This window comes from Centroberyx gerrardi, chromosome 15 (assembly GCF_048128805.1).
Source record: "Centroberyx gerrardi isolate f3 chromosome 15, fCenGer3.hap1.cur.20231027, whole genome shotgun sequence".
Lineage (NCBI taxonomy): Eukaryota > Metazoa > Chordata > Actinopteri > Beryciformes > Berycidae > Centroberyx > Centroberyx gerrardi.
In genome coordinates this window covers 16,155,222-16,180,876 of record NC_136011.1, presented here as the reverse complement: position 1 = coordinate 16,180,876, position 25,655 = coordinate 16,155,222, and the positions used below count along the sequence as shown (strand labels likewise).

General features: G+C 43.7%; 1 protein-coding gene across 1 annotated transcript; it reads right to left on the bottom strand.

Moving 5' to 3' along the window:
- Nucleotides 1-885: 885 nt before the first annotated feature.
- On the bottom strand, nucleotides 886-24,367 carry spock2 (SPARC (osteonectin), cwcv and kazal like domains proteoglycan 2). The gene is made up of 11 exons (XM_071918121.2): nucleotides 24,179-24,367; nucleotides 12,399-12,407; nucleotides 11,791-11,836; nucleotides 5,750-5,864; nucleotides 5,259-5,364; nucleotides 4,607-4,715; nucleotides 4,191-4,325; nucleotides 3,625-3,843; nucleotides 2,926-2,988; nucleotides 1,770-1,901; nucleotides 886-1,153 (listed from the first exon to the last, which is right to left on the bottom strand). The coding sequence occupies exons 1-11, from the start codon at nucleotides 24,365-24,367 to the stop codon at nucleotides 1,008-1,010; spliced, it is 1,269 nt and encodes a 422-aa protein (XP_071774222.1). The 3' UTR covers nucleotides 886-1,007.
- Between the last annotated feature and the right edge of the window lie 1,288 nt (nucleotides 24,368-25,655).

Sequence of the window (25,655 nt, the reverse complement as noted above, 5' to 3'; positions counted from 1 at the left end):
ATGACAAAATATTTATCTGCTTACCATTAGTGCACCATACTTACTGAATTACAGGGATTGCTTGGGGAAAATGTTTGCTGGAGGATTAAAGTGCTGCAAAATTGGCAAAGAATGAAGAAAGGACAATAGAGGACAGACTCAGATGTATGGTGGCCAGACTGGGCCACATAGACCAGTTTATTTACTTTTTTTTATTAAACACAATAATTGATCCACATTATGATACGATGGACACTTGTCAACCAAGCAGTATGTTCTGCTAGTCTTTCAAGGCATTGGTAATAGGGGACTAATAGGTGACAATCTGTCTTCTGATACACACATTATATACAAGTTAAAGAGTGACGTGTGAGAAACTTTTTTTTTATTAAGTCATGGATGAGACAGAGCACTACTGTCACACATGAGCCGAAGCATATGACATGAAAAGGGTAAAGTCAAAGGGTGCATCTCAATATTCTGACGTGGCTTCCTCTCATTATCGCCTCTCCGTTGGCGAAAACCAAGCTTGGTTATATCAGCGTATTGAAAAAGATGAAGAGGGCCAGTTTAGTCTACTGAAATGCACCCATTATATCTCCAGCTCTTATGCAAGCACATGACAAGCACCTGCAGCTGCTTAAAGTCTCTGGTATGCGTCAGCTAAAAACTGCTCAAAGATAGTTCAAAGGACATACAACAGAATAGAACAAAGATTCACAAGTATGAGGGACAAAATTCCTGACTCGTCAGACCCATAATTTCTAAATAGTGGTAATATTTCCCCTTTCCCTCCCCTGTTATAAGAATATTCCCGTAACATTAAATCCTCCCATCACGTATGCGTCTTCCCTTTCCCCAACCCGCGCGACCCTTTCCCTCACGTTTTCATGAGCCAGTGTTGTTCTGAGTGTAGCTTAAACATGTCCATCTTTTTGCAGGATCTGTGTGTGTGTGTCTGTGTGTGTGTTTGTGTTTGGAACAATCGAGATGCTCCTGTAGCGAAGTTTTGACCGGGCGTTGGCCCTTTACCAGATATATCCCCCGTCATCTACCTCTCCCACCTCTCCCTCTTCCTCCTCAGCCTCTTCTGCATTCTCCTCGGCTTCCTTCTCTTCCTCATCCTCCCATCCAACCCCGCTGCCAAAATCACCTGAATATGCCATTTCATCATCTGTAAGAAAGAGAGGGAAGAGAAAACAGGGCAGGGAGCGCAGGGAGATTGAATTACTCACTGTGCCCATCTTATACATCGCAATGAATTCTGTTCATTTTTACTCGGTATGTCTGCCTCTCAACTTTGATGGAGTCCTTTCTATACCAATGAGAAATGCTGAAATCAATTTAAAAACATTGACTGCAATGGCAAAAAAGGGCATGTGTTTGACTTTGTCTGGATTTTAATAGCTATTTCTAAACCTTGCCAGGGGACCCATTCTTATCAGGCGCAGGTTCAGTCCAACCAGCCCTCATTTATCTCGAAAGACTTTTCTCACAGCGACAAGCGGTGCTTTAGAATGCAAATGACCCTGGACACATGAATGTGGCACTGGTCCCTGCAGTGAGTTATGTTGCAGTGGGCCTCAGTCCTTTTAATATAAAGGAAGCCTTGTGCAGAATGTGGGTGGGGGGCTGTGTGAAGAAGCGGTGTGCGGTAGGATCTAACCAGAGAGTACATTTAAAGTGTGTGTAGAAGGGGACGAGGGCAGGATAGGGGTTCGTGCTCACTGCCTCGTGCTTTTAACTTCAAATCGATTGATATATTGACTGTTGAAGCCTATGGGATTTACCACAGTCGGGCTTGCCGCGAATCCTAGACGCGGCTATTTCTCCTCCGTGTTGGTTGACACACCAGCACTCTCCCCTGTCACACTGCTGCTTCCTGTAGTAGCCGTCCTCGTCGCAGCTAGGGATGAACAGACCTGGCACACACACACACACAAATATATATAGCACATAATCACGTATGCGAAGGCAACATTACCGTACATGCCACATAATTTTACACTCGTGAGTGCATGAAGGCAACGGCACATCCGCCCATACTGCATCATGTCTCATCACGCATGGCACCGAGCCCAAGTGAAAATGTATGCATGCAGCATATGTGGCAGCCAATTCCATATTCCATGAATACAAATCTCTTCGCTGAGCAAGATAGGGGTGAATAAGTATTGAGTCAGCATGCTGCACCAGGGGGTCGAGCTAATCATCATGGGATAAGGGAAGACACATGGGCTTTGCAGCTCTTCTGTTTCTTAACCTTTACATGAATATGACACAGCCTGTGGTCACAGCTGAGAGTAAAGCCAGGGTGGCAGGAAAAAGGCACAACATGGTTGCATTTGTCACTGTGGGCAATACTTTATCTTGTAGACTTCAGAGAGAAAAGATACCATGTTGTTTTTCCTTAAGGAGAGCGCATTGTCATACTCGTCAGAGATGGATGGATTTGTCGTGACTCATGAGATTTAAAATTTCAGAGGCTATTGTTATGTTATTGTAAAATAAGGAAAGGAGCTGGCATGCGGCTGTAACACAAATGAGACTGGGCATAACAGAGCTGTCCGTCCAAGCTTTCAAGGGAACATCTGAGCAGCGGGCTGGCAGACTTCCCCCTGCTCTCTGCTCTGTGTCCTTGGAGAGTCCTGACTCAGAGCCCAGCCAGCCAGCCAAAATCTGCAGTACGCACATGCATACACACATGTGCAAACACACGCGCACGCTCACCCACTCACCCACTTACACATGCATACGCACGCACGCGCAACATACACTGGCGGCTGCTTTCCTTTGCCGTCTGTCAGTATCAAGTTCTAATCCACAAGGCTGATCAGGGAGTAATCCCTTCCTCCTGCTTGTCATCTGCTTGATGAAACCCCTCTACAAATAAGGACACAGATCCACTTGGGGAGAAAATGTTCATACAAGCAGTCCGATACTTACCAAACTTCCTCTTGCCTCCGTCTTGTACCTGGATCCTCTCAAGTTCAGCCAGGCAGGGGGGCTCTGAGGGAAAAAGGAAATAATTGTCGCAACCAGAGAAAATGACAAAGAAATAGAGACCATATTCCTATGCACAAGTAGACCCAGGACAGATATATTAAAAATGAATGACTACCTAAAATGAAAGTCCAACAGCCAAAAAAATTGAATTCTCCTGAGGATGTAACAGATAGTTTTCGAAAATCTTCTGAAATTTGAAAACCAATTCACACCTCTTCCCTTCATATTGTGCATTCAGACAGAGAACAGTGGCTTCTGGATGAGCCGGGAACCTAGACCTAGTTTCTGCTTGGCTGGTCGGCTGACAGGCGCAGTCTCTGAGCGCAGTGGGAGAACCAGGCTGTCAACAAGCAGCAGCGATGTTTTTAGTGCCTTGCAGTGACCATTTCCCCTCCATAGGGGAACTGCAGGATGAGTGGGAAGACAAATTGTGACGGACCAGCATACAACACAGAGGTGGCTACACCTGAGGGCACCTGAGTGCCTTGGACACATGCGCCAGTGGGATGTTATGTTCGCGCACATTCACGAGCATGTGCGCGCAGGTGGGCACACACACACACACACACACACACACACACATACACATACACATACACACACTGCCTGCCAGCATAACATTCTCCCCAGAATACTCACTCTCTCTCCAGAAGCAGAGGCACCACTCGGCAGTGGAGACCTTGCCGTCTCTGTAGGAGTCACAGGAGTTGAAGAAGGGCCGGATGCAGACCTCGTACTTGTCCAGGTTGATGGCAGCCAGTTCAGCCTGGTCCAGATACAGGTCACTGTTGGTGTCCAGCTTGGAGAACATCCAGCCTATGGAGTCCTTACAGCTGGCCACCAGACTCCTGTCCAGCACTGCAAGCACAAAGGCATGCAAACATACTGAATAGCAGGACACAGCTAGACAAATGGAAACAGTGGAAAATCAAAATGTGCCAATCATGTGAGATAATTTCACTTGTTTCCAATGCAAATCAGCTTGATTCAAGAGTGTCCTTGGTTCAAGAAAATTCTCAAAACTGGTGAAACTGCATTGGAAACAAGTGAAATTATCTAAACTTTTTCACTTGTTTAAAGGAAAACAAGATTTTAAGGCTCAATACTAGACCAAAATGACTTGGATAAGATCGGCATCTTTTTGCAGTGTCGTGCCTGTAACTCCCTCTTGATGCAGTGGGGATTCATTAGGCACTGGCTCTAACCTGATGCGGTGTTGGCCGCGGTGGCGCTGGCCCCAGGCTTGCTGTTGTTGTTTTGCTTGGCATTGCCCTGCAGCAGCTGGAACCAGTCCCTCAGACGCTCCCCCAGATCAGCCAGATCCTGTCCAGTACAGCTCTCTGTGGAAGATAGAAGGGTAGGAAGAATATATCACTACGTGTGCCTATTCATGTGCTTCTGTTGGTGCTTCGGCATATGCTTGTGTGTGTGTGTGTGTGTGTGTGTGTGTGTGTGTGTGTGTCTGTGGAGGGAGAAAGAGAGTAAAAGAGAGATGGAGAGCCTTGTATTGCTGTTTACCTGTGTATTAATATTTATTTGTGCAGATTGATTGCTGTCATAGTGTTGTGTGTGTGTGTGTGTGTGTGTGTGTGTGTGTGTGTATGCGTGTGCTTGATCTCACCATGTTTAGTCTCCTTGGGAACGGGAGCAGCGGTTGGACAGGGACACAGACCTGAGCACTTCAGAGTAAGATCCTTCCCTGTAAGACACGCCTGCTGCTCCAGCTTGCACTGCAACACACAAACACACATGCATGCACACACACACACACACACACACACACACACCAACAACATCGACAAGGGGACAAAAAGGTGAGGCGAAATGAGTTATTGCTGTGATACAGATCAAATATTCATAAAGGTGACCGACTGTACACTTTGATTCAAATCGGAGACTTGCTGCTGAATACGCCTTCCCACCTCTACCTGCACACAAGGTCAGGAATGGTGATCCAAAAGACAAAGCATAAATCAATAAACACATGGGATTCTGAGGCCATATATCATGGCTCTTTGTCTCCGTTTGTCCCTCGAGAATCTCTTTACAATGCTCACCTCCAAGTGTGAGGCACGATATGTCACCGTATACCCCACCAGACAAATTAGTACACATGTTAGCATGTATAGAGAGAGTCAAAGCCGTGTACGTGTGCCAGCATTCAACTGATGCACAGCGGATTTGTTTCATCGTTATGTGTATGCATGTTATTCTAGTATATGTGTGAGTTATACAAGTAGGCAGCAGGTAGGGATGTATTTGTGTCAGTGTACCTTTGAGGCATAGTTGTGTCCATCTGATCCGCACACAGGCCCGGTGGAGGAGATGGGACAGGGCTGACAGTTGCCCTCAGGAGACCTGAGAGCAGGCTGCTTCAGTCTGCAGGACAGAGGACACATAAACACCTCAGACACACTTCGTCCGCTTGAGATTGCAGCTGCCTTACTTATTCTATCAGGGTGCAGTGCAATACGAGCCTGAACAAGGTAGTCTAGCAAACAACCCTCCTCCATGTTGTCCCTGTGCATCGGCTTATGATTCAGCAGCTGGTAGTAATGCGCTGCAATAGTGTACAAACAAGCTTGTTTGACCCTTTATAATTACCATTGTAACCGACAGGGGAAAACATCCCAGATCGCCACAAGCCACTGACTGCATCCTTGGTCGTGTTGACCTTGTGTAATTGTGAGTGAACAGAAAAATATTTTCTGCGTATGTGTGTGGGGAGTCACTCACTACTTGCCCAGGGGCTACACACACTCACCTGTGTTCCAGTTTCTTGCGGTTGACGCACACAGCTCTCTGATAGCCTTGGGCGATACACACCTTGTGTCGGCTGCACTTAACCTTCTGGCAGGGGTCCTTGGTGGTGTCTACATCTGGGAGGAAATAGAAAATGAGAAGTCTCTCTTCGCTCGCAAACTGTTTTCCTTACCATACTCTCTTTTTTTTTTTTTTACCTCTCGTTCTTTCATCTCTGTCCCTCATTCTACTTTTCTCTCCCAGTCTCAAACCTCCTCTTACTCCACCACCCCCCCTCTATTCACTCAGCACAACCTAATAGTAATGATTCAGTGTTGCTTGCACTGCAACAAATATCCATCTTAATAAGTTGTTTAGCTTAGTATTGAGGATTCAAATTTTGTTTTCCTAAAACAAGTGAAACAAGCTGCCAACAGGGTGAGATTGATTCATTTGTTTTCAAAGCAGTTTCACCTGTTTTGAGAAATGACAATATCTTGGAATAACAAGAGAACACTCTACTAATATCAAGATATCACTCAATCCAAGAAAATTCTTGAAGCACGTTGATTTGAAGTGATTTGAAGTGAAATTATCTCATCTCACTGACAGATTTTTTCCACTTATTTTGAGAAATTTTAAGACTCAATACTACAAAATAAGACTTGTTAAGATGGATTTTTTTTTTTTGCAATATAGGTTAAAGCCTCCATGGCTAGCTCACCCCGGCCCCATCCATCACACTCTTTGCTAGCGGCTAATGCTAGACCGTGTGTCAGCACCCCACACACACTCATATGTCACCGCTGTCTGTTCCTAGCGGGCCCCCTGGAGCCCGGCCCGGATGTCACACTCCAGTGTCTTCCCTCCCCCAACCTTTATTCACCTGCGCTATCCATCAGTACAGTACGCTGGAATACTGCTCCTTCACAGACTGCCACTGCAGGCTTTATCTATATGATAGAGTTGCCTCGTGAACCATGTAAAGCTGTGGTCAGTGTCCCCCCTGCTCCATTTGTACATGATTTTATGCCATAATAATTTAGCAGGCAGGCTTAGGATCTCCTCTCTCGTCATCTCCGTCGGCTGAAGGAGAATACATTAATGCCGGCTACAGCACGGGATTATCGAAGCGAACCGACAGATATCTGATTTGAGAAGCAAATCCAAAACAATACACCCCCCTGTCATGGCTGAGCTGGTTGTATAACGCACTGTGACTGACTGACTGCTCTGCTGGGGAGAAGCAGCGGGGCTCGGAGGCATTAGCACCCAGATCCAGACGCTTCATCCATTTAGACTGTCATCAGTGGAGCCTTTTGCTTTGGTCAGCCTAAATCTCAGCTGGCATTGATTGTGTACATTATCTCTGTGCACAGTACCTCACACTTCCCACAGCCACCACCCCCACCCTCCCCTCTCTCTTGCTCTTTCTCACCTTCTTGCTCTCTCACCTCCCTCTTGCGCTTTCTCTTTCTCTCCCTTTCTCACCCGTCTCCTCTTTTACTGCTTCCCGCTTTCTTTTGCTGGCAGGTTCGATGTTTCACCCCCCTGTCTAATTCACACCAGTGCATCAGCAGAATCAGGGTGCTGCAAGGCCAGCGGCCAACTCGACCCTTCAGATGCCTTCTGAGACAGAGCGGGACAAGGAGATAAAGGGAAAAGAGTGTAATCGTAAGAGAGAGGGAGTGGAGGGCAGGGGGTGGAAGATGAATGGGGACACAGCGAAGGGGGTAGGAGGGCAAAAATATGCCGAAGCTGAATTTGTCCATTGTTAAGCTATGTCGATGGTAAAACCTCTCTGTTGTGCAATGCTTCCAATGAAGATTTAACTAATACTAATACCAATACTTAAGCCAGAGAAATGAAAAACAGAAAAGCAAACAGAGAGCAGATAATCCTGCCTCCTAATAGCAAAACATTTGTAAATAAATCTTGTTGGTAGCAAGCAGCTACAATGCTGGCACAGTGTTGTGTTTTGAGTACAGAAGCATAAGGTGGCTGCCTGAGCCTCATGTTAACTTAACAGGCTTCCACGGATTAAAGCAGTGCCTGCGATGATGACGTTTCCATAGCAACAGGCTCTCAGTGGTCCGGGAATCATTTCTGGACTGACTGTGATTTGCAGCTCAATCTGGTGTTTCTGAGAACTCTCTCTCCCTCGCACACTCCCTCTGTTTCTGTAACCCCTTGTACAGTCATGTCCATCAATCTCCCTTTCCTCCCTCTATTTGCCTTCCTTTCTCTCCTCCCCGCATCCAGCAGCTTCACTATATGTATTCTCTCTCTCTCTCTTCAGTTCTTCCATCTCATACTTGCTCCCGCTGGATGTTTATTCTATTTTTTTTTTTATCACATTCACTCTTTCTCCTTTCAAATGCTTCTCCCTCCACCACTTTCTGTCTTTACTTTTTTTAAAGTATCTCCTATGGCATTATACTAAAGCTTGCAGCAGTGAACCTCTCCTAATTAGCCTCCTGGTGCTTCAGTCTAATCCAATCCAGATTTGCATGTAGTTAATCCCTGCAGATTGAGGATAACGGACAGAGAGCTCAGGCCACATCCTCATCATCAGCCCTCTTATCCACTATTTACACACTCACAATCTCTAATATCATCAGAGCTATCTCATCGCCTAGGCAACGCTGAAGCCAAGCGTGTGTCTGCTGTGTATAATTGCAAATCCAATGAATGCAATAATTTACATTTACATGATTCAATTCCCACATCACCAAAACAACATTCCTGTGACCATAGAATGATCGTGTAAGAGAGAAATGCTAAGAAAATGACTAAAATAGGAGCTAAAGAGAGAAAAAAGGTGAAGGATTTTTTTAAGAGAGTAATTATAGTAAGTAGAGAGGGGATTCAGTGGAGAGAAGATGATGTGAGGTACGTCTTGAAAAGATTAGTTTTCAGCCCATATAAGTGAAGATGGGTGACTCTGCTCTTTCTGACTTTAGTTGGCGTAAAGTTGTGCTGATCCCTTCGGATTTTGAATTTGACAGAAGCAGCCACGGGCAGCTAGTGAAAGGAGTGCAGGAGAGGGGTGATTTGGGGCGAATTTGGAGAGTGCAAAGATGAGGTGGGCCGCAGTGGTCTGAATGATTTGTAGGGGCTGCTTTGGGAGACCGGCTAGGAGAGAGTTGCAGCAGTCCAGACAGGAGATGACTAGAGTGTGAACAAGGAGCTGGGCAGAGTCCCTGGTGAGGAAGGGTGTGATTCGATGGATATTGTAGAGTAAAAACCCATAGGAGCAAGCTGTGGCTGCAGTGTGGGCCTCACACGACGGTTCTGTGAAGTCACACCAAGATTTTTGGCTGTCTGGGCAGGAGACACTGTGGTCTTGTCAATAATGATGGAGAGGTCTTGCAGAAGGCAGGCAATTTCCAGGAAAAAAGAGCAGCTCAGTCTTGGTGAGATTGAGTTTGAGGTGGTGGGCAGACATCCAACTGGAGACTTCAGTAAAGCGTTTGATGGCAATTTAGTTTGTGTGTGTATGTGTGCATGTGTGTGTCCATTTGTGAGTTACCCATGGACCAACGTTACCTATCAATACCCTCCAGAGGTATTACACTCTAGACCCTGTGGACTGCAGAGTCAGCATCTTTTCCTATCTCCTTAGAGTTTGCCATTGATTTAAAGCCATTGATTTGTCACAGTGTCCATTCACCATTCATCTGGCCTCTCTGGTTGAGATAAGCTTGTGTATAACCAAGGCAAGCTGGACTCAGTATGAATAAAAGGATCAAGTCTTTTGTGAGTGCTGAACGCAAACACTTGACTTGAGTATTTTTGTATGTGTATGTTTGTCTGTGCGTGTGTATGTGTGTGTACATCAGAGTGCATGCACACTTGCTTGCATGGCCAAATTACAACTGTTCTCCATCAGTGTTTATCTATAGAGCCGGATGATTAAATCACAGAGCAGGGGGAGTTGTTGGATTGACAAATTGACCGTAGAAATTGACTGCAAATTACCCTGACCTCTCCCTCACTTAGCAGAGGGCTGGCTGAAGTGGAATCAGCCACTGCAGCGCTTGAATGCAAATTTCCACCTCGGTCTACAGTTCCCGCTGTCTGTCTGTGTGTGTTGGAGTGTTGACAGTTCAAAAGCTCTGTCTTCCTCCATGCGACAGTATCGAGTGAGCACGGCGGTCCGGGCTGCCTGGCTGGGAAATGAAGCCTGCAGGCTATAGATGTCTGATCATCCCAGCTCAGGAGTGAAGACATCACACTGATTTAGCGATGTCTCAGAGGGACAAATATCCACTTTTCCGTCCTTCGCTTCATTAGGCCAGTCATAAAAGAAGGCAGATCAATGGAGGGAGATGGCGCTCTCACGTCAAAGAGAGTGAAAGAGGGATAGATAGAAGAAGCGGTTGATGCTGTGTGAAATGAAAAAAGGTACTACAGTACTATTCATCTGACAACCTGGGGCAAATGTACAAAACCTTGCTAAAGTTTTATAAAAGCTGTGCACACACAGAGTTGGAAACATGCATTATGCAGATTTTGTCAGATCTATGCCAATTGAGAGGTTGATCTTTGCAGGTTAGGTTGCCTCTGAGCCCAGACAAAAGTTGGTTTATTATTTAAAGGTATTATTATTATTAATGAAATAAAACATGTCAAATAGTCAGATGCTACCAGTTGCAATAATACTGACAGCTCTGAGATGCGAATGCCACCAAGGGCTGGAAATGTCATCATGAACTCAAGCACAGATTGTCCTTTTTGCCTTTGCCAGGAGTTAAAACCGCCATTACATGTAAACTACAGCACTGTAGTAAGTTCAGTGTTTCTGTTAATGAAATCAGCCAGTTTCAGGTTTTATCATTCCTCACTGATTTATCATTGATTTATTTTGAAATTAAAAACACAAATCAAGCTTTTCAGATGTAGGTCAACCCATGATATAAAAAAAATACACAACTCATGTTTGGTTGGTTTTAAATATTAAATGTAGCCATTCGGTTCTGTGTGCACACTCTTTATAAATTGTCTTACAGTCCCAGTGTATAATAATGTCTGTATTTTTTTGTATATGTGTATGTACTTTTGCAGGCTATTCTTTGTATTCTTTCTTCTTATCAGATTAAGCAGCTGCCAGAGTATAAAGACTAACCACTATCCTTTCTCAGTCAAGTTGCTCTCCCCCCTAGCCCGCAATTTCCTCATCACCAAATCGCTTTAGAGTTGGCAGGAATAATGTTGATGTCAGTCACTTTACACTAAATCAAACCATATTAGCTCCCACCCCTGTCTCTCTCTTTTCCTCTTGCTTTTACCTCTCTCTATGGCCTTTCATTGAAAGCCGTAATTAGTCCTTCATTAAGCCCTTGGATATGGCGCTAATGGACTCCGCCATTCAGACGACTTCATTTAAGCCGCAAATCAAGTGACAATGGTTGAGGACACGACTCTGTGTCATGACTTCATCTGCCAGAGGCTCAATTAAGGCTGGAGTCACGGCAGGAGGAGGTCTTAGACAGCTCCTGCTCAGATGCAACAGAAAGGAAGGGATGAAGGAGAGTGAAATGGTGACGGGTTGAAGTCCAGCCAAAGTGAAGAGTCTCCCGGGAGAGGCAGATCAAATGCACTCAAGCAGATGCAACAGAGCGCTAACATCTTTCGACCTTTTCACTGAGAAACCACAACCAAGTGTGGACAGCGGCTGACCCGAGAATACAAACAGAGAGTATACACAGCGCTGTCTAATACAATGAACCGCTGAAGGTCTGGTGAGCAGCACAGTGCAACTACAGGTCATGGATTCTATTTCTATGCTGTAGGCTAATGAGACACTGTTTCAAATAAATCATGTTTCATTACTTTCCCCCCTCCCCCCGGGCAGTTACAACAAAGAAATGATTTCTTAGTAGGCCTATACGAGCCTACATAACAACAAAACACATAAATGAAATGAGCTGAATTACATTCTACATAAGAGGAACAACCACACTGTGAGAGGGAGATGAGATGACTTGAATAAAATGGTAGATCTGATACACTTTGGTCAGAGAGAAAGCAGAATAGAGTTCAGGTGAATGTGAGACTTACTTTCGTTAGAACCTTGATTTTCATCCCAGGTACGGACATAGTCATCCTGCAGAAACATAGAGAGAGGGAGACAATTTATTCAGTGTAGTCCAGTGAATCAGGTGCCATTTAACTCCATTGTCATACTGGAGGCTTAAGTGCACAGTGTGTTTGATCCATTTGATAGCATAAGATATGAGTACTTTGTCATTTTCGTAGAGGAGAACTGAATTAGTGTACATATGATTGCACAATGATTATAATGTGTACGTTAGGCTTGCAGCATGATAATTAGTTAAGTGAGTTACAATGGAGACAGATGGGCATGTACTGTGTCTATACGTCTATGGAAATGAGCCAAACAATCTGCACACAATGCCTATGTGAGACATATGGTGTCGGGGTGAGCAGGCTTTCAAGTGCTCTGTCCTTTTTTTTCCCACACTTAATTAGAACATTAATCGTTGTATTTAAAATGGGCAAGTTGAAGGAGATGCTGAAAAAAGAAGATAGAAAGAGAAGCAGAGAGATAATGGGGGACAAAAAGAGAAGGAAATGAGTCATGAATGAAAAAGGCGTCATACAAAAGCAGTTGGAAGAGAGCCTCATACAGAAAAACTGAAACTGACCTCTACCTCCTGGTGAAGCGACAGCAGAGGAGAGAAAGGGAGCCAAAGTTAGTGAAGAAGAAAAGAGTCATTTTAGATACAGGCTATTAAGCTGCATTCATTAACATTCAAAATCCTCAGCAACTTTTAACATCACTTATTGTAAGACCTCACAAAAGACCTTTCAGCATTCAATAAATTACATAAACGCGTCTCAGGCAAAACAGAATTTTGCTTTTACTGCAGTGGGAGACATTGTGATACCAGGAAGCTAGTAACTAGACTTAGTAACACTGAAACTGAAAACATACACGAGAGAAACCACAATAACTGAAATTCATAAACGCATACTTAGATACATTTAGGATTATATTTTCCCGATATGGGGGAATCCCACAGCAGACAGTACAGAAGTAAAGCATACTGGTGTAGGTACTGCTGTGTCTGAAATAATAAATATGAGTCATTTCAAGATATTTACAATGTGCCCCCTTAGTGATGACATACTCTGTAAAACACACATCACCGTAAACATTTACTGTAGTGGAAGGGTGTGCCAAAAAGCTCCCCGGAAGGTGATAAAGCCTGACACGACACATGAAATAAGGAGCCCTTCATGAAGGCAGACTGGGACCTCCTCTTTGACCCTCACACTTCTATTTCACAGAGGTAAATATTTTCATCATTGGCAAGGTCTCCACTCCACACCATTTAAATCTCCCAAACCGCACCACTGTTGCTCTGCTCATCTCTGCTCACTGCGGCGCCGAGCTCATTTCCCTGAACCAATCTCTCTTCCCCCTCCTCAGTGACAGCAAAGTCACTTACAGTAAACAGGGCTGTGTCTACGACAGGGAGGGCCCGGAATTCAAATCCAGCGTTCCAGTTGGGCTTTATGAATGATGGTCTGTAATGCAGTTTAACCTTGTTGGGCCTGATGGAGTCACACATTAGCAGGGCAAGACCTCAAGAGTTTACGACCTGGCCATTAATCTGACGCCTCTCATGTCTCCTTTATTGATGTTTCAGCTTCTGCATTATTTAGCAGCCTATCTGTATTTGTATTTCTGCCAAGACCGATGAGGAAAGTGTCCTGCTGCTCTGACAGGACTGGAAATCAATGATTTCGTGAAAGAAAGGCTGGAGAAAATGTATTCGGGGAAAATATATTCTCCTGAGTGTATATAGAAAGTGGGCATGAAATGCAGAGCGTAGTGACAAATCTGGCACACAGCAACAAAATTACATCACTTGAAAATATGTCACGAACCAAAACTTGGATAAGAAAGTGTACTGTAAGACCACCAGTTTTACACTGAAGTGATTACAGAAAGTAGGCTGAGGGTTGAAAACACTCAGCTGTATCCGGGCGCTCTGTGATCCACCTGATAACATTAGAAAGATCCCTCCTTTTGTTAAACAGACCGGGGAAGCCTCCCCTCCGCATCGAACATGGCAGACTGCTCAACCTCCTGCCGCGCTGCACAATACTGACTGACAGATCACAATCCCTCATATCTGTGGGATGAGGCTCAGGGTCCGTTGAGCCTGTCCCCTGTAAATTGGGTTCAACTCGGGAGGAACCGGCACATTGTCACAGAGATCTGTCTGTGTGGCTTGTGCAGCAGAAGTGTGTGTGTAAATGTACTGTGGGTGGGGTGGTGTGTATGTGTGTGTTGAAAAAAGAAGAAGAAAAAAGACAACAGGGGTCAATGAATGTGTGAGCATATGTGTGTGTGGGAGGGGAGGTTGCGTTTGTGACTGACAGGTATTTCTGGGTAAATGTCAGCTGTCAGATGCACTCTGTGTTCGATGTGGTTATCCTGAGGGGTTTGTTCATCTTGCCAGCAGAGCGCATCACTGTCTCAATAGCAACACAGGACACAGTAATAACTCTCCTGTGTATCAAATGGAACTCTGTGCAGGCTCATCTGCCAGATAAAGGTTTGTACTTGACCTTTTTCTCACAATTACTTTTAATATCTGCCTTCGGTGGATTGGTCTCACAACCCCACTCAGAACAGCACAGAACCACAATGAAGTATGTGCCACAGACCATATCAGGAAAGAGCACACCCGGGGAGTCGTAACATTCACGCAATAACCAATTTTGGCCCAGACAGAAAACATCCTTCAATTTTCATGTGTGACAGTTTTTCCGTGGCATGAAGGGAACTCACTTGCTGTAAAGTTAAGTTAGTTTCATCCAGACATTTCAAATTAGACACACAGGACTCTTTCATAGGGAACAATGATTTGATATGCAACTGTAGTGATTTCAGCTGATCTGTTCCTTGATGAAAAACAAACCAGTGGCTCATTGGTTTGTGATTGATCTAAGCAAGGCAATTGACTGTAGATCATACACTGAAAAGACTGTTTTTGTCCTTATAATAACGCACAAAACTGGTTTTAATTCTGAATTTCTTACCATTTGGAACCAGTTTTGCATTCTAGCTGCTCTTCTCTGTTCCAGATTCTAATTATGCAGATGATACATTCCTATACCTTACTGCCATCTTCACTGCAACCCTGATATTTGAAAGCCAGTTTGTCTTTCAGGCTTCATATTAAGGCTTTATATTATTCAAGAGAACCTCAAAACTGGTTCTAAATGCAGATAGATATGTCCTTTCCTCGTCAAACACTGTAAGGCAGCTGCATCTACCCCAGGTCTTCAAGATCCATAGGGAGGCGGTCCTGACCAAAGTCTGTGGCAAGAAGTTCTGCGTTGTTCTCGGTTTTGAACCTCAATGATGTGCAGGCAGCAGTAATAGATAATGCATCATAGTTACTGAAGGTCTACAAAAAAGGTATGATGGCCAACATGTGACCTACCTGTGCCGTGTGATCAATTTGGTAGGGGAGATATGACAGCATTTCAAGTTTTTCAGTGAGGATGCATCTCTGGTGACATGGGTCAAGTCAGCCTTCTTCAAGAAGCCAGCAAGGAAAAGATGGGTGGTCTTCCTCATAATAAAGGAGTGTGTGCATGCCAAGGTGCCTCCTGTGACAGCAGGCTGGTTTGGGTGTTTGATCCGACAGGCACCTGCCATGAAGAGTGAGACTGAGAGCTGCACTGCGCAGAAACTCCTGCTTAATCCCCCTCCAGGCCTCATCGAGGAGCGGACTGCCTGCCACTACTGTCTGTCAAAGGAAGCCCTCTCAACCTCCATGGAGCTCCTTGACTAATTTAAAGGCATCAGTGTGAGGTTTCCAAAGGTTTCTGAAGTCCCCTTCATCCTCTGCCCAGTCAACTCCATCGACAGTGAAAGGTCCTTCAGCAAATACAAGAACCTCCTCACAGACAAGAGTCGCTGACTGAGCCTGGCCATCTTGTACAATAGAGAGTCTCACACACTTGACCTTGATACTGAGACTTAAGACTTGATGCATCTTCACTTTCAGCTGAGTAAAAAGATATGACTTACAGTATATGGCGATTGCACTATTTAATTTATGAAATTTTTTCTCTATAAGAAATGTTCATGTATTCATTCCTACAGTGTGAAACACTGTTATGCATGCTACTGAACTGAATTGTGTTTTACTATTTGTTGAGTGTTTGTTTCACACACACACCTTTTGAGGGGTAATATGAAAAAATGGTTAATATGAGGAAAAACTCCATGACCAGATAAAATAAAACCAAAAAATCTGAATTCAGATAAAATAAAACCAAATGAAATAAAATAGGGAAACAGAACAGAAAGAAAGAGAAAAATAAAGCAGATTTTATAGGGCCTTAAGGTTGTTTCAGCAGTGGAAGCACTACAAACAGCGTTATCATCATCTCCCACCACTTTCTCCCACCCAGAGAGCCACATACAGACTCTCCGCTGCTGTTCGTAGTCTCTCAGCCTTGGTTTACAGATCACATCAGACATGTTTAAGATGAACCATAAAAGCTTTCAACAGCATTCTCATCCTATCTGCCTCTTGTCTCCATGCACACTGGGCTGGAAGGCGCGAGTAGCGAGCCTGCTGATTCCTGCAAGTGTGCAAACACGCAGGAGTCTGAGTCGAGGCTTCGGGATGCAGAGCAGAGGCAGAATATCAAACGCTGCAGCATTACCACTAGTCTAGTCTGCCTCTCTTACGGGAGGGAGTCAAGAGCAGATCTCATGTAAGATAGATGGACAGAAGGAGGGAGGTGACAGCAAGGAGAAAGACAGGAAAAAAGACAGACATCAAACAACACAACATAATGTAAGAGGACTGACCTATATATCTAATGTGCACTTTTTGGGACGCTTCAACGAGCAGCACGCTTTCAATTTCCACCTTTGAATAGACCGACTTTGCATGAGGGAAGAACGGAAATATTGTCTGCATTACACCTCTCTTTGTTGACTCAAACACAAGCAATCTGTTTCATATTCAAGGTAGTAGCACACAAGTTATTCATTTATGTCTACATTGAATGGTGTCAGGCTTGACTGCCGTAGATATTATGCATTGTATTATAGTAATTCCCTCACTCGTTCAAGAAATCCACTCATTTCCGTGTTCACTCAGAAACAGTGATCGAGTGAAGGGCTGAGCGGCGTGTCACACAGTCTGCAATCAATTACGTCAGGCATACTGTGACAGGAAAGGGGAGACAAAAGGATAAATACAAAGCCTGGCTGAAAATTGAAGCACTTTGGACTTAACAACTGAATTGCCTTTTCCATTTCCCCCGCTATATATTCACAGGTAGCAATAGAAGAAAGACGGAGTACAGTACAGAGTAGTTTTGCATCAAATTCAGCGTGTACTGTGGGTGTGAGTATAGTTCTTAAATGTTCTTGTTTTCGCACACAAACACACACACACACACACACACACACACACACACACACACACACACACACACACACACACACACACACAAACAAACAGACAGAAGCACAGATACAGCTATAAAAATCACACTTAGTCCAGAAAGTCTTTGTGCACTCATGCCAGCCCTGTACTCACTATCTATAAATAAAATCAGCCTTTGTGCCTTTTAGGCCCCTGCGGGGAATAAGAAAACAGTCTGTAACTCACAGGAGAATCTGGTACAAACAGCAAGAACCTTCACACTTCACTGAAAACACCAAGCTCAACTGAAAAACAGCGACTTGTACAACAATGGAAAATCAATGAAGTGGCTTTAGCATGGGCTACAAGAAGGACACGAATCAGCCAACGACTTGAGACAGGGGAGACTAAAACAATGTAATTTAATAAGAGAGTCACAACCAGATCAGCAACAGCACTGGACAGAAAGCGGGCTTGTCTGGTGGAAGCAGCAGACTGGCTGTCACTTCTGGGCCTAACATGTCCAGTCATGGGGCTTACTCATTTTCAATGCTGCTCAAATTCCTTAAAAATAGATTTATGTGATATGACTCTTTATGTGATTTGATTCTTGTGGGTTTTTTTCTTGTATCTTGTTGTCTAAGAAATGCTGCGTCAGCCGGGCTACAGTTTCAAATAAATGAATACCACTTTTAGTTGTGTGTTATGCCTTGTGTCCTTAACGTTTGAGTTGAGTCTGGCCCTGGTAGAGAGAGAGAGAGATCCTTGCAGCTATACCTGCTCCCCCCAAAATATGTGTGTGTGTGTGTGTAGGTGCGTGTGTGTGTGTGTGTGTGGGGGGGTGGGCACGTTTGTGTGGTGTGTGGAAGTTCTGCAAGTACATCACGGGCTGATATTTATTTTGGAAGTGTTGTTTTGAAGTGTGTTTTTGTCAGTTCTAATCAAATTCAGGCCACACAGTCACGGATCTCATTTGGGAAAAAGCTCACATTTTGGACTTGTGAAGACCTCTGCTCCCTTGTGCGACCTGCCTTATATGAGAGCTGATTTCAGATCAGCCGTGACTCACTCTGGCTAAAGGCCAAAGGAAATAACACTTGTGTGGCATTTAGGTATGGCCACTGCCACTTAGTGTTATTGTTAGTTTAAAAGGGAAAACTGGCTGTGATTCATTGGACCTGCTATTAAATGTAACACCATACTGACTTTCAACAGCAGCCTTCAATCAAATAGCCACACACAGTCTCATAATATTTGGCACAGTGCATTTTCAAATGAGAGTTAATTATGAAATAGCAAATACAACTGTAGCACTGAGTTTCAAATTATCCACTTTTGCATCTAATCTCATAAGAACCAACATCACGCTAGTACAATAAACTTCTAAGAAAAAGCGTTTTGGGAATTTTATTGTTGCAGATAAGTGGGCTAAGTATATACTGTGGGAGAAAGGCTGTGCTGGAGAAGTACAGGAGGACGCTGGCAGTATCCCACAAAGAGCTCATTAGAGGCGGATTCCTGGATGTCAGTTGCACTCTGTAGTGAGCAACCTATTTGGCACACCAACTCCCAGGTGCAGCCAACACAGAAGCAGGTCACTCCAACAAGTCATGCATGTGAAATGTTGAACTGCGATTGTGGGCATGTGGGGAATTCTGTCATCTGTAAGGGAGAATACTGTGGGGATGAGAAGACGCTTTGAGATTTCTGTCTCTTTCTGTAACTAGTAGCTACACACAAACGTGTTCTGGATGGAGATGCATTTATACAGTTTCCTAAACAGTTGTATCCACCAAGAAATTTTATACTTACTGTATTACTGTTTACTGTTCAAAACACCCTGTCTCTCTCTGCGGCACCTGTGCCCTTCAGCTAGCTATTGTACTGCAGTGGGAAGCAGCTGTAGCCATGCCAGCAGGCTATGATGAAAGGCTGTTTTTTTTTTCTACTCAATTACAGCCCACCTAGGCCTCTGGTAGCCAGCCAAGGCACCACACAGCGCAAAAGAGTCCAGCCAAACCCGGAACAACCAGGCATCTCTCCCAAAACTGTCGGAGTTGATCTAGATGTGCTCCATCTGCACCTCCAGTGCGACTCCGGACCTCTGCAGCCTCAGCTCGCAATACAGAGACCTTCCCAATGAACCGTGTGATAAGGAAAGAGCCATGTCCAAATAAGGCATGACTAGATAGACTAATGGACGTCTGATAAGCTGTTATCATCGTTCATAACATTAGTGCATCAGTAGCAGTCTATTATAACATCAGAGAGAGGGTTTATGTAAGTGATAGACAAGCTGCCGGGCGATAGGATAGCCAGACCGAGGGCAGCGTCTGGCGATAATAATTTAGTCATCGCCTGGATAGGATAGTCTTTAATGGAGTATTTGGCTCCACTGTTACAAATGCCATTATCCACAATTATGTTGCATATGCTATGGTGAAGTGATGATAAAAAAAAAGGGCACTGAGGGGAACACCGACACAAAATGCTGAAATCCTGTTGGACCCCAGCCAGTCTAGGAGCACATAAGGCCCGATTCAGGATAGGTGAGTGGGTAGAGCGGGTCGTGGGCTCAGCAAACCTCCATGCCTTTACATCAAATGTCCTTTGATGGTCCAAAACCACATAAAGTCACCTTATAATAAGAATTGCCTGAACCTGCACCAAGTGCCTCCACCGTTCTGCATATTTAATCGACTGGTGTTGACTGGGGATCTGAGGTGATGTTTGTGTGCTGGCACAGAGCGTTTTCTGTTCATTAAAAATGAAGTGAAGGAATAACAGGTGCAGCAGAATTTGGTACAGAGTTGCTCGACTGCGGAGGTCTGCTGTGCCTGCATTATAAAGATGAAGATTTACCCAGCAAACAGAGGATGGAGAGGGGGGAAAGCAGAGCAAATGAGAGAAACTCATTAATGAACAAAAATAAACACTGTGTCCTTTTTGCTGTGGTCATGGTGACATGAATGATGAATGCTGAGAATAACCAAGTGAGCCTCCAATCAGGTGAGCGTCCTAGCATTGTTGTATATGAGCAAAACATTTATTAATAGGCGCATCTCATTTCATCTTGAATCAACAGAGATGAAACATCAGGCCAATTTCATGGCTTGGCAATTTCATGGATAGTATTACTTTTACAAGGGACGTTGAGCAAAAAATTGAATTCACTGTTGATTTGGCTTTAGTAGACATACCAAATTGGATCCACTATGCATAAAATGCTGGAGTCCCCAGTCATTTAATTTCTTACTGAAATGAAAATAGACGGTGTCTCAACTGGCGAGATGATCCCTCTTGACATCTTATCGTCCCTATAATTGAGTCTCTGAATTATTTTGTCATATTTGGGTTGTATCAGGATTACCTGATACATTCAGTGTCCACTCAAAGTGAAAATGAGCATGAGTGACTGAGTGAAATTGGCAGTATTTTATTGTCACATACAGTATATAATTATGGAGAAAATATATGCTGGCCTACTTTTTGAGCTCATCTCCAATCCTTTCTACTTATGTCTCCATCTTTAAGCTATCTAACTCCATTTCCAGCCTCTTTAGGTTGAAAACCATGTTGATGAATATTCCTCTGTCACTAATCTTTAACATCCAAAAAACAAAAACAAAACAACAACAGCAACAACAACAACAAAGAATGTAACACATGCAATGCATCCATGTTGTAAGTGAACTGATTTCTCACATGGAGCAAATAACACCGAGGATCTCAGTAAGCTAATAAGCCTTTAGGTTAAAATAGCAATACTCCATTCAATCACCATTACTGCGCTTTCCCCAGTTTTTCATTTTTTTTATTCTGGATTTGGTGCATTACTGGAATGAAATGTTGAGTGCACCTGTCAGATTAAAGGATTGAAGGTATTCCATTCTATTATTTGTTGACTGTAACTGTTATATCTAATCGCCTTGTCTTTCTGTGAAATAGATTGAATTGAAGTGTGGAATCTATTTTTATAGGAAGTGAAAGAGCCTCTTATCCTGATGCAAGCACATCGCTGCCACATCATAGATTTTATATTTGGTATGGGAAGAGAATAAAGATTAAATATTTATATGGTCTGTAGCCTATGTAGTGTGTGTCTGTGTGAATGTGTCTGCATGTGCAAAAGGGAGAACGAAAGAGCTCCTCTTTCATGTTCTGCAGCTTTGATTATTGCTTTCCAGTGTTGAATTAATATTCAACATTCTGCTCTCAAAGGACTGTGTAAGTCAACATCAATTTGTGTAATTTGAATACTTTTATCTGTGTCATGGGCAGTCCTTTATAGACTAACCAAAATAATTCCCAGGAACAGAACCGTGGTACTCATTTTCCAGTTCTGAATTCAGTGCCTTTTTTTTCTATCAGTTCAAAGCATGAAGCAACACCGATTAAAGGTTTATTGTATACAGACTGAGCCAGCAGCCTTGAGCGCAAATGTTATTTACTTTAAAAAGGAGAGGGCGCCTAATGCAAATATCAAGATCACTCAACCAAATATTCAGTAGTTCTTGCTGAGAATCATCAAGATAATTGCTGTCGGTTGCAGAAAATGGCGCTTCACTTGAAGAAGAAGGCTGCACAGTTTGAATGATCTGATAAAAGCGTAACAACCGATGTTTCCACCTCTTCCTTCTCTCCATAGCGGGACTGGTAAGGGGATAGAGTCATCAAACTCCCTGTGAAACATGCTCCATTTCAGCACTATAACAGAGAGACTGCTGTTGCTACGGCAGCAAGCTGAAATCAAAGCAGTTTCTATTGGCAATCCCCAGGGAGGTTCTGTGGTTCGCTTCTCTGATGTTTCTCCTGTCATCATCATCACTAGAGACGCCACCACTCCTGCCCTTTCACACACTCACAAACACACATGCACGTGTGAAGCACACACACGTAGAAGCGCAATCACACTTGTGCAAGTACAGACATGAGCACACATGTACCTGAGTGTGTAAGCACCAAGGTGTACGCACAGAGATGCCTCTCGCACACACACACACACACACACACACACACACACACGCTGGCACACTCATAAAGCAAATCACCTCTGGGAATAATGACCATGAAAGAGATACATATATTATGGAAATGTAAGGAACTGTTTGTGTTTCACAGTAGCTTTGATCTCAAATTTGAGGAAAAAAGGAAAATAAGTGACATCTTTATACTGGATGGCAAACCCTGAAGCAATGTTGAGAAGCTGATCCTGCTTTCTCTGAACTGTTTATATCTTGTTTCTAGTGAAATAGCAGGGGGTGGGGGATGCTGTTATGCTCCACATATTCCAACAGTGTGTGGGATGTGTGTGTGTGTGTATGTGTGTGTGTGTGTGTGTGTGTGTGTGTGTGTGTGTGTGTGTTTGCAGATCACAATGTTACTCACTATACAGTTTTTATTTTATTCACACTTGGAAGGTGGGGTTTGTGAGCAGCCAATTAATACGTACTGATTTCAGAATAAAGTTGCCTCTCCAACTAATGGCTTGAATCAAAGCTGGGGTTGTGTAAATATAGAGCAGCATCCAGTCTGTCATAATCCTGCAATAATTCTTACTTAATCTTTTCATGCCCGCAATTTCATTACTTCCCTAAGTACAGTTCCAGAGGACATACTCTTTAAATAATCACAGAAGCAGTCACACACTTAATCCCCCCCCCCCCCCAGGAGGAGAACAAAGCTGGCGGGGGGCTGCCAATTTTCACATGCATTCACCTTTTCTCCAGGGATTTCCATGACCCATGACTCAAGGAGGCTTATGTATGCTGATCATCAATGACACCACAGCGATATGGGATGTGTGCTATATAGGAGGGTTCAACTTTCTCTTCTTGAGATGATATGGCATCGTTCTCAAACGGACATTTAAGCTGAAGCCATTTGCAAATCCAATAATGATACCTATTGCCTGTGCTGTAGTAACCACCCTGGATCAATTAAAACTCTATTAACAGGATTCATGTGGAATATAATCCCAACTGCACTATTGTCCAAATCCTATTGTGATCATTGGAAATCATTTCACTGAGCCGGAGGCAGAATTCTGTCCATACATTCATGGACAGGGCAATATATCACCTTGCATACCCTATGGGCTTTAATCAATCCTTGCAACCCAATTCAGTCTGACACTAGGTGAAAATGCACATCAATCAATCATCGCCCCTCTGTTCTAATTGCTTAATTCTCTTGTTTGTGAAATCTCCCAGGACTCGTCTGGAAACAGATCCTGAGGAAACCCACATTAGGAGCAATATTATAGAGTATGTCATTACTGGTGCTGTGCGTGGATTTGAATGCTTTTTATCAAGAAAGGGTCCTTACTCCAACAGTGGGAACTGTATCAGATACAATCCTTATTTACACCTTTAGTGAAATCACAACTGGAATTTTACTTTAGCATTGTTGGTTAAAGTATTATCGGGATGGTTCATTTAAAAATAGCTCCATTTGTAGGCTACACAGAATTTCAAGGAGGAAACTGGAAAAGTAAGATGTACAGCGCTTGCGATGAAGACAACCAGTAACCTGTCCCACACTGCCAACCGATATTTCACATACTGAATCCTATTTAGAGAGTAATGCTTAAAAATATACAACAACTGGCCAAAAATGTATTTGTATATATAGATGACATTGAATCGAAATATAGCTCTGGACACTGTAAATACAATCCCTTCCTATAAGCGAACATATATCTGTAAGTATATCCAAAATGTTTTTTTGCCACCCAAAAATAGATCATCTACATGTAGAGTGATTTATGTTTATTGTTTGTATATTTTGAAACATGTCTAAACATATTCTGAAGTGTGTGTGATTTTTTTTTCCAGTGTGGGGTCTGTTCAGCAACAGAAGTGGATCAAGTTTTGTGCATATTGCGCTGAGTGTGTGTGTGTGATTACTAATATTAGGCGACTATAATTATAAGGTCGTGTCTCGTGTCTGTGTCCCCATCAGCACAGCTTACCGCATTACCGCGCATCTCTCAATCAACACAGCGGACTTACGTCTCTGAAGCGATTCCAGTGCTTGATCTTGCGGCTGTACTGTGAAATGGTGGACAGCCACTGCTCGTCTTCCATGAAATTCCCCGTTTTTTCCGCCTCTTTTACGCTCTTCACGTCGGTCTGAAAGGTGGACCCCACCAGCATCACCAGCGGGACGAGAAGGCACCCAATATCCGTAATTCCCACCATGGTAGCGGACAAAAACACACGCACACCGGCAGTCGGCTTTCCTCTTCTGGTAACAGGGAGGAGGAGGAGGAGGATGCTGAGGCTAGAATAAAACTACCAACTGATTAGCCTATAGGATGCTCCTTCTGCTGCTGCCGAGAGAGAGAGAGAGAGAGAGAGAGAGAGAGAGAGAGAGAGAGAGAGAGAGAGAGAGAGAGAGAGAGAGAGAGAGAGAGAGAGAGAGAGGGAGAGAGCGAGCACTGCAAAAATGACAAGCTTGGCTATGGATTTTATTTTGTATCCAGACTTATCAAATTTATTTCAGGATATTGTCAAATGAAATGATCTGACTGCACTGGCTGATCATTTTTCTGGTTCCACTAGGTTAAATGTAACTTTTGTTCAGGGTAACATTAACCTACTTGTTGCTTAGAACAAAGGGAATTGTCTTTTTAAAAGGTCTCTTGTTTTGAAAGAAGTCATATTGACATGAATCAAGTGAAATGTATTGAAAATAATGAGGGAGAGAGAGAGAGAGAGAGAGAGAGAGAGAGAGAGAGAGAGGGAGGTCTGTCTTTATTGCCAGCATAACAATGAAAGCAACTGATTGACTGAAAGTGAGTGTAGTAAATTGAGTAGTAAGACCTTGTAATGCTGCAGAAATAGGGAAAGCGAGTGTGCAGGTGAAAGTGTGTGTCAGCTGGTCAGGTCCAGCAGCTCTGCCTCAGTGTTGTTACCTGGATTGATTGGAGCCATTAAGAGACAACAGTGATAAGGGGGATCCTTGGATCTGGTTTTGTTCTCTATAGATCTCTGTTCTGCCGTGTTCAGATGGCCGGCAGATAACGGCAGTGTTTTCTGAAGCATTACTGGGAACTGGAGCATTTACATTGTGACCATGCTATCACTTACCTACCTGCTGTATCTCTCCCTGCTGCCGTCTCGGCCGGTCCCCGGAGGCATGCACTGAATGACAGCTTCTAATTGAAATGCTGGATTAACTGATGCCATCTTCATTCTGTCCTGAAAAGACTGTTTTTAAGACCCTCTTTCTAAAGGCATACAGGCACGGGACAGGCTGCAATCTAATCTCTCAGCTGAACGTAATCAAGTTTACCAGCAAAGATAAAGAGAGAGGAAGTTGTTCAGATTGAACACACACACACACACACACACACACACACACACCAATGGACAGACCTCAATTGAGTTGTGATAAGATCAGTGTTTGACAACAATAGAGCATGTTTTTATCAGGAAAACATATATTTGATACATCAGTCCCTATGAATGTGACCCAATGTGTAAT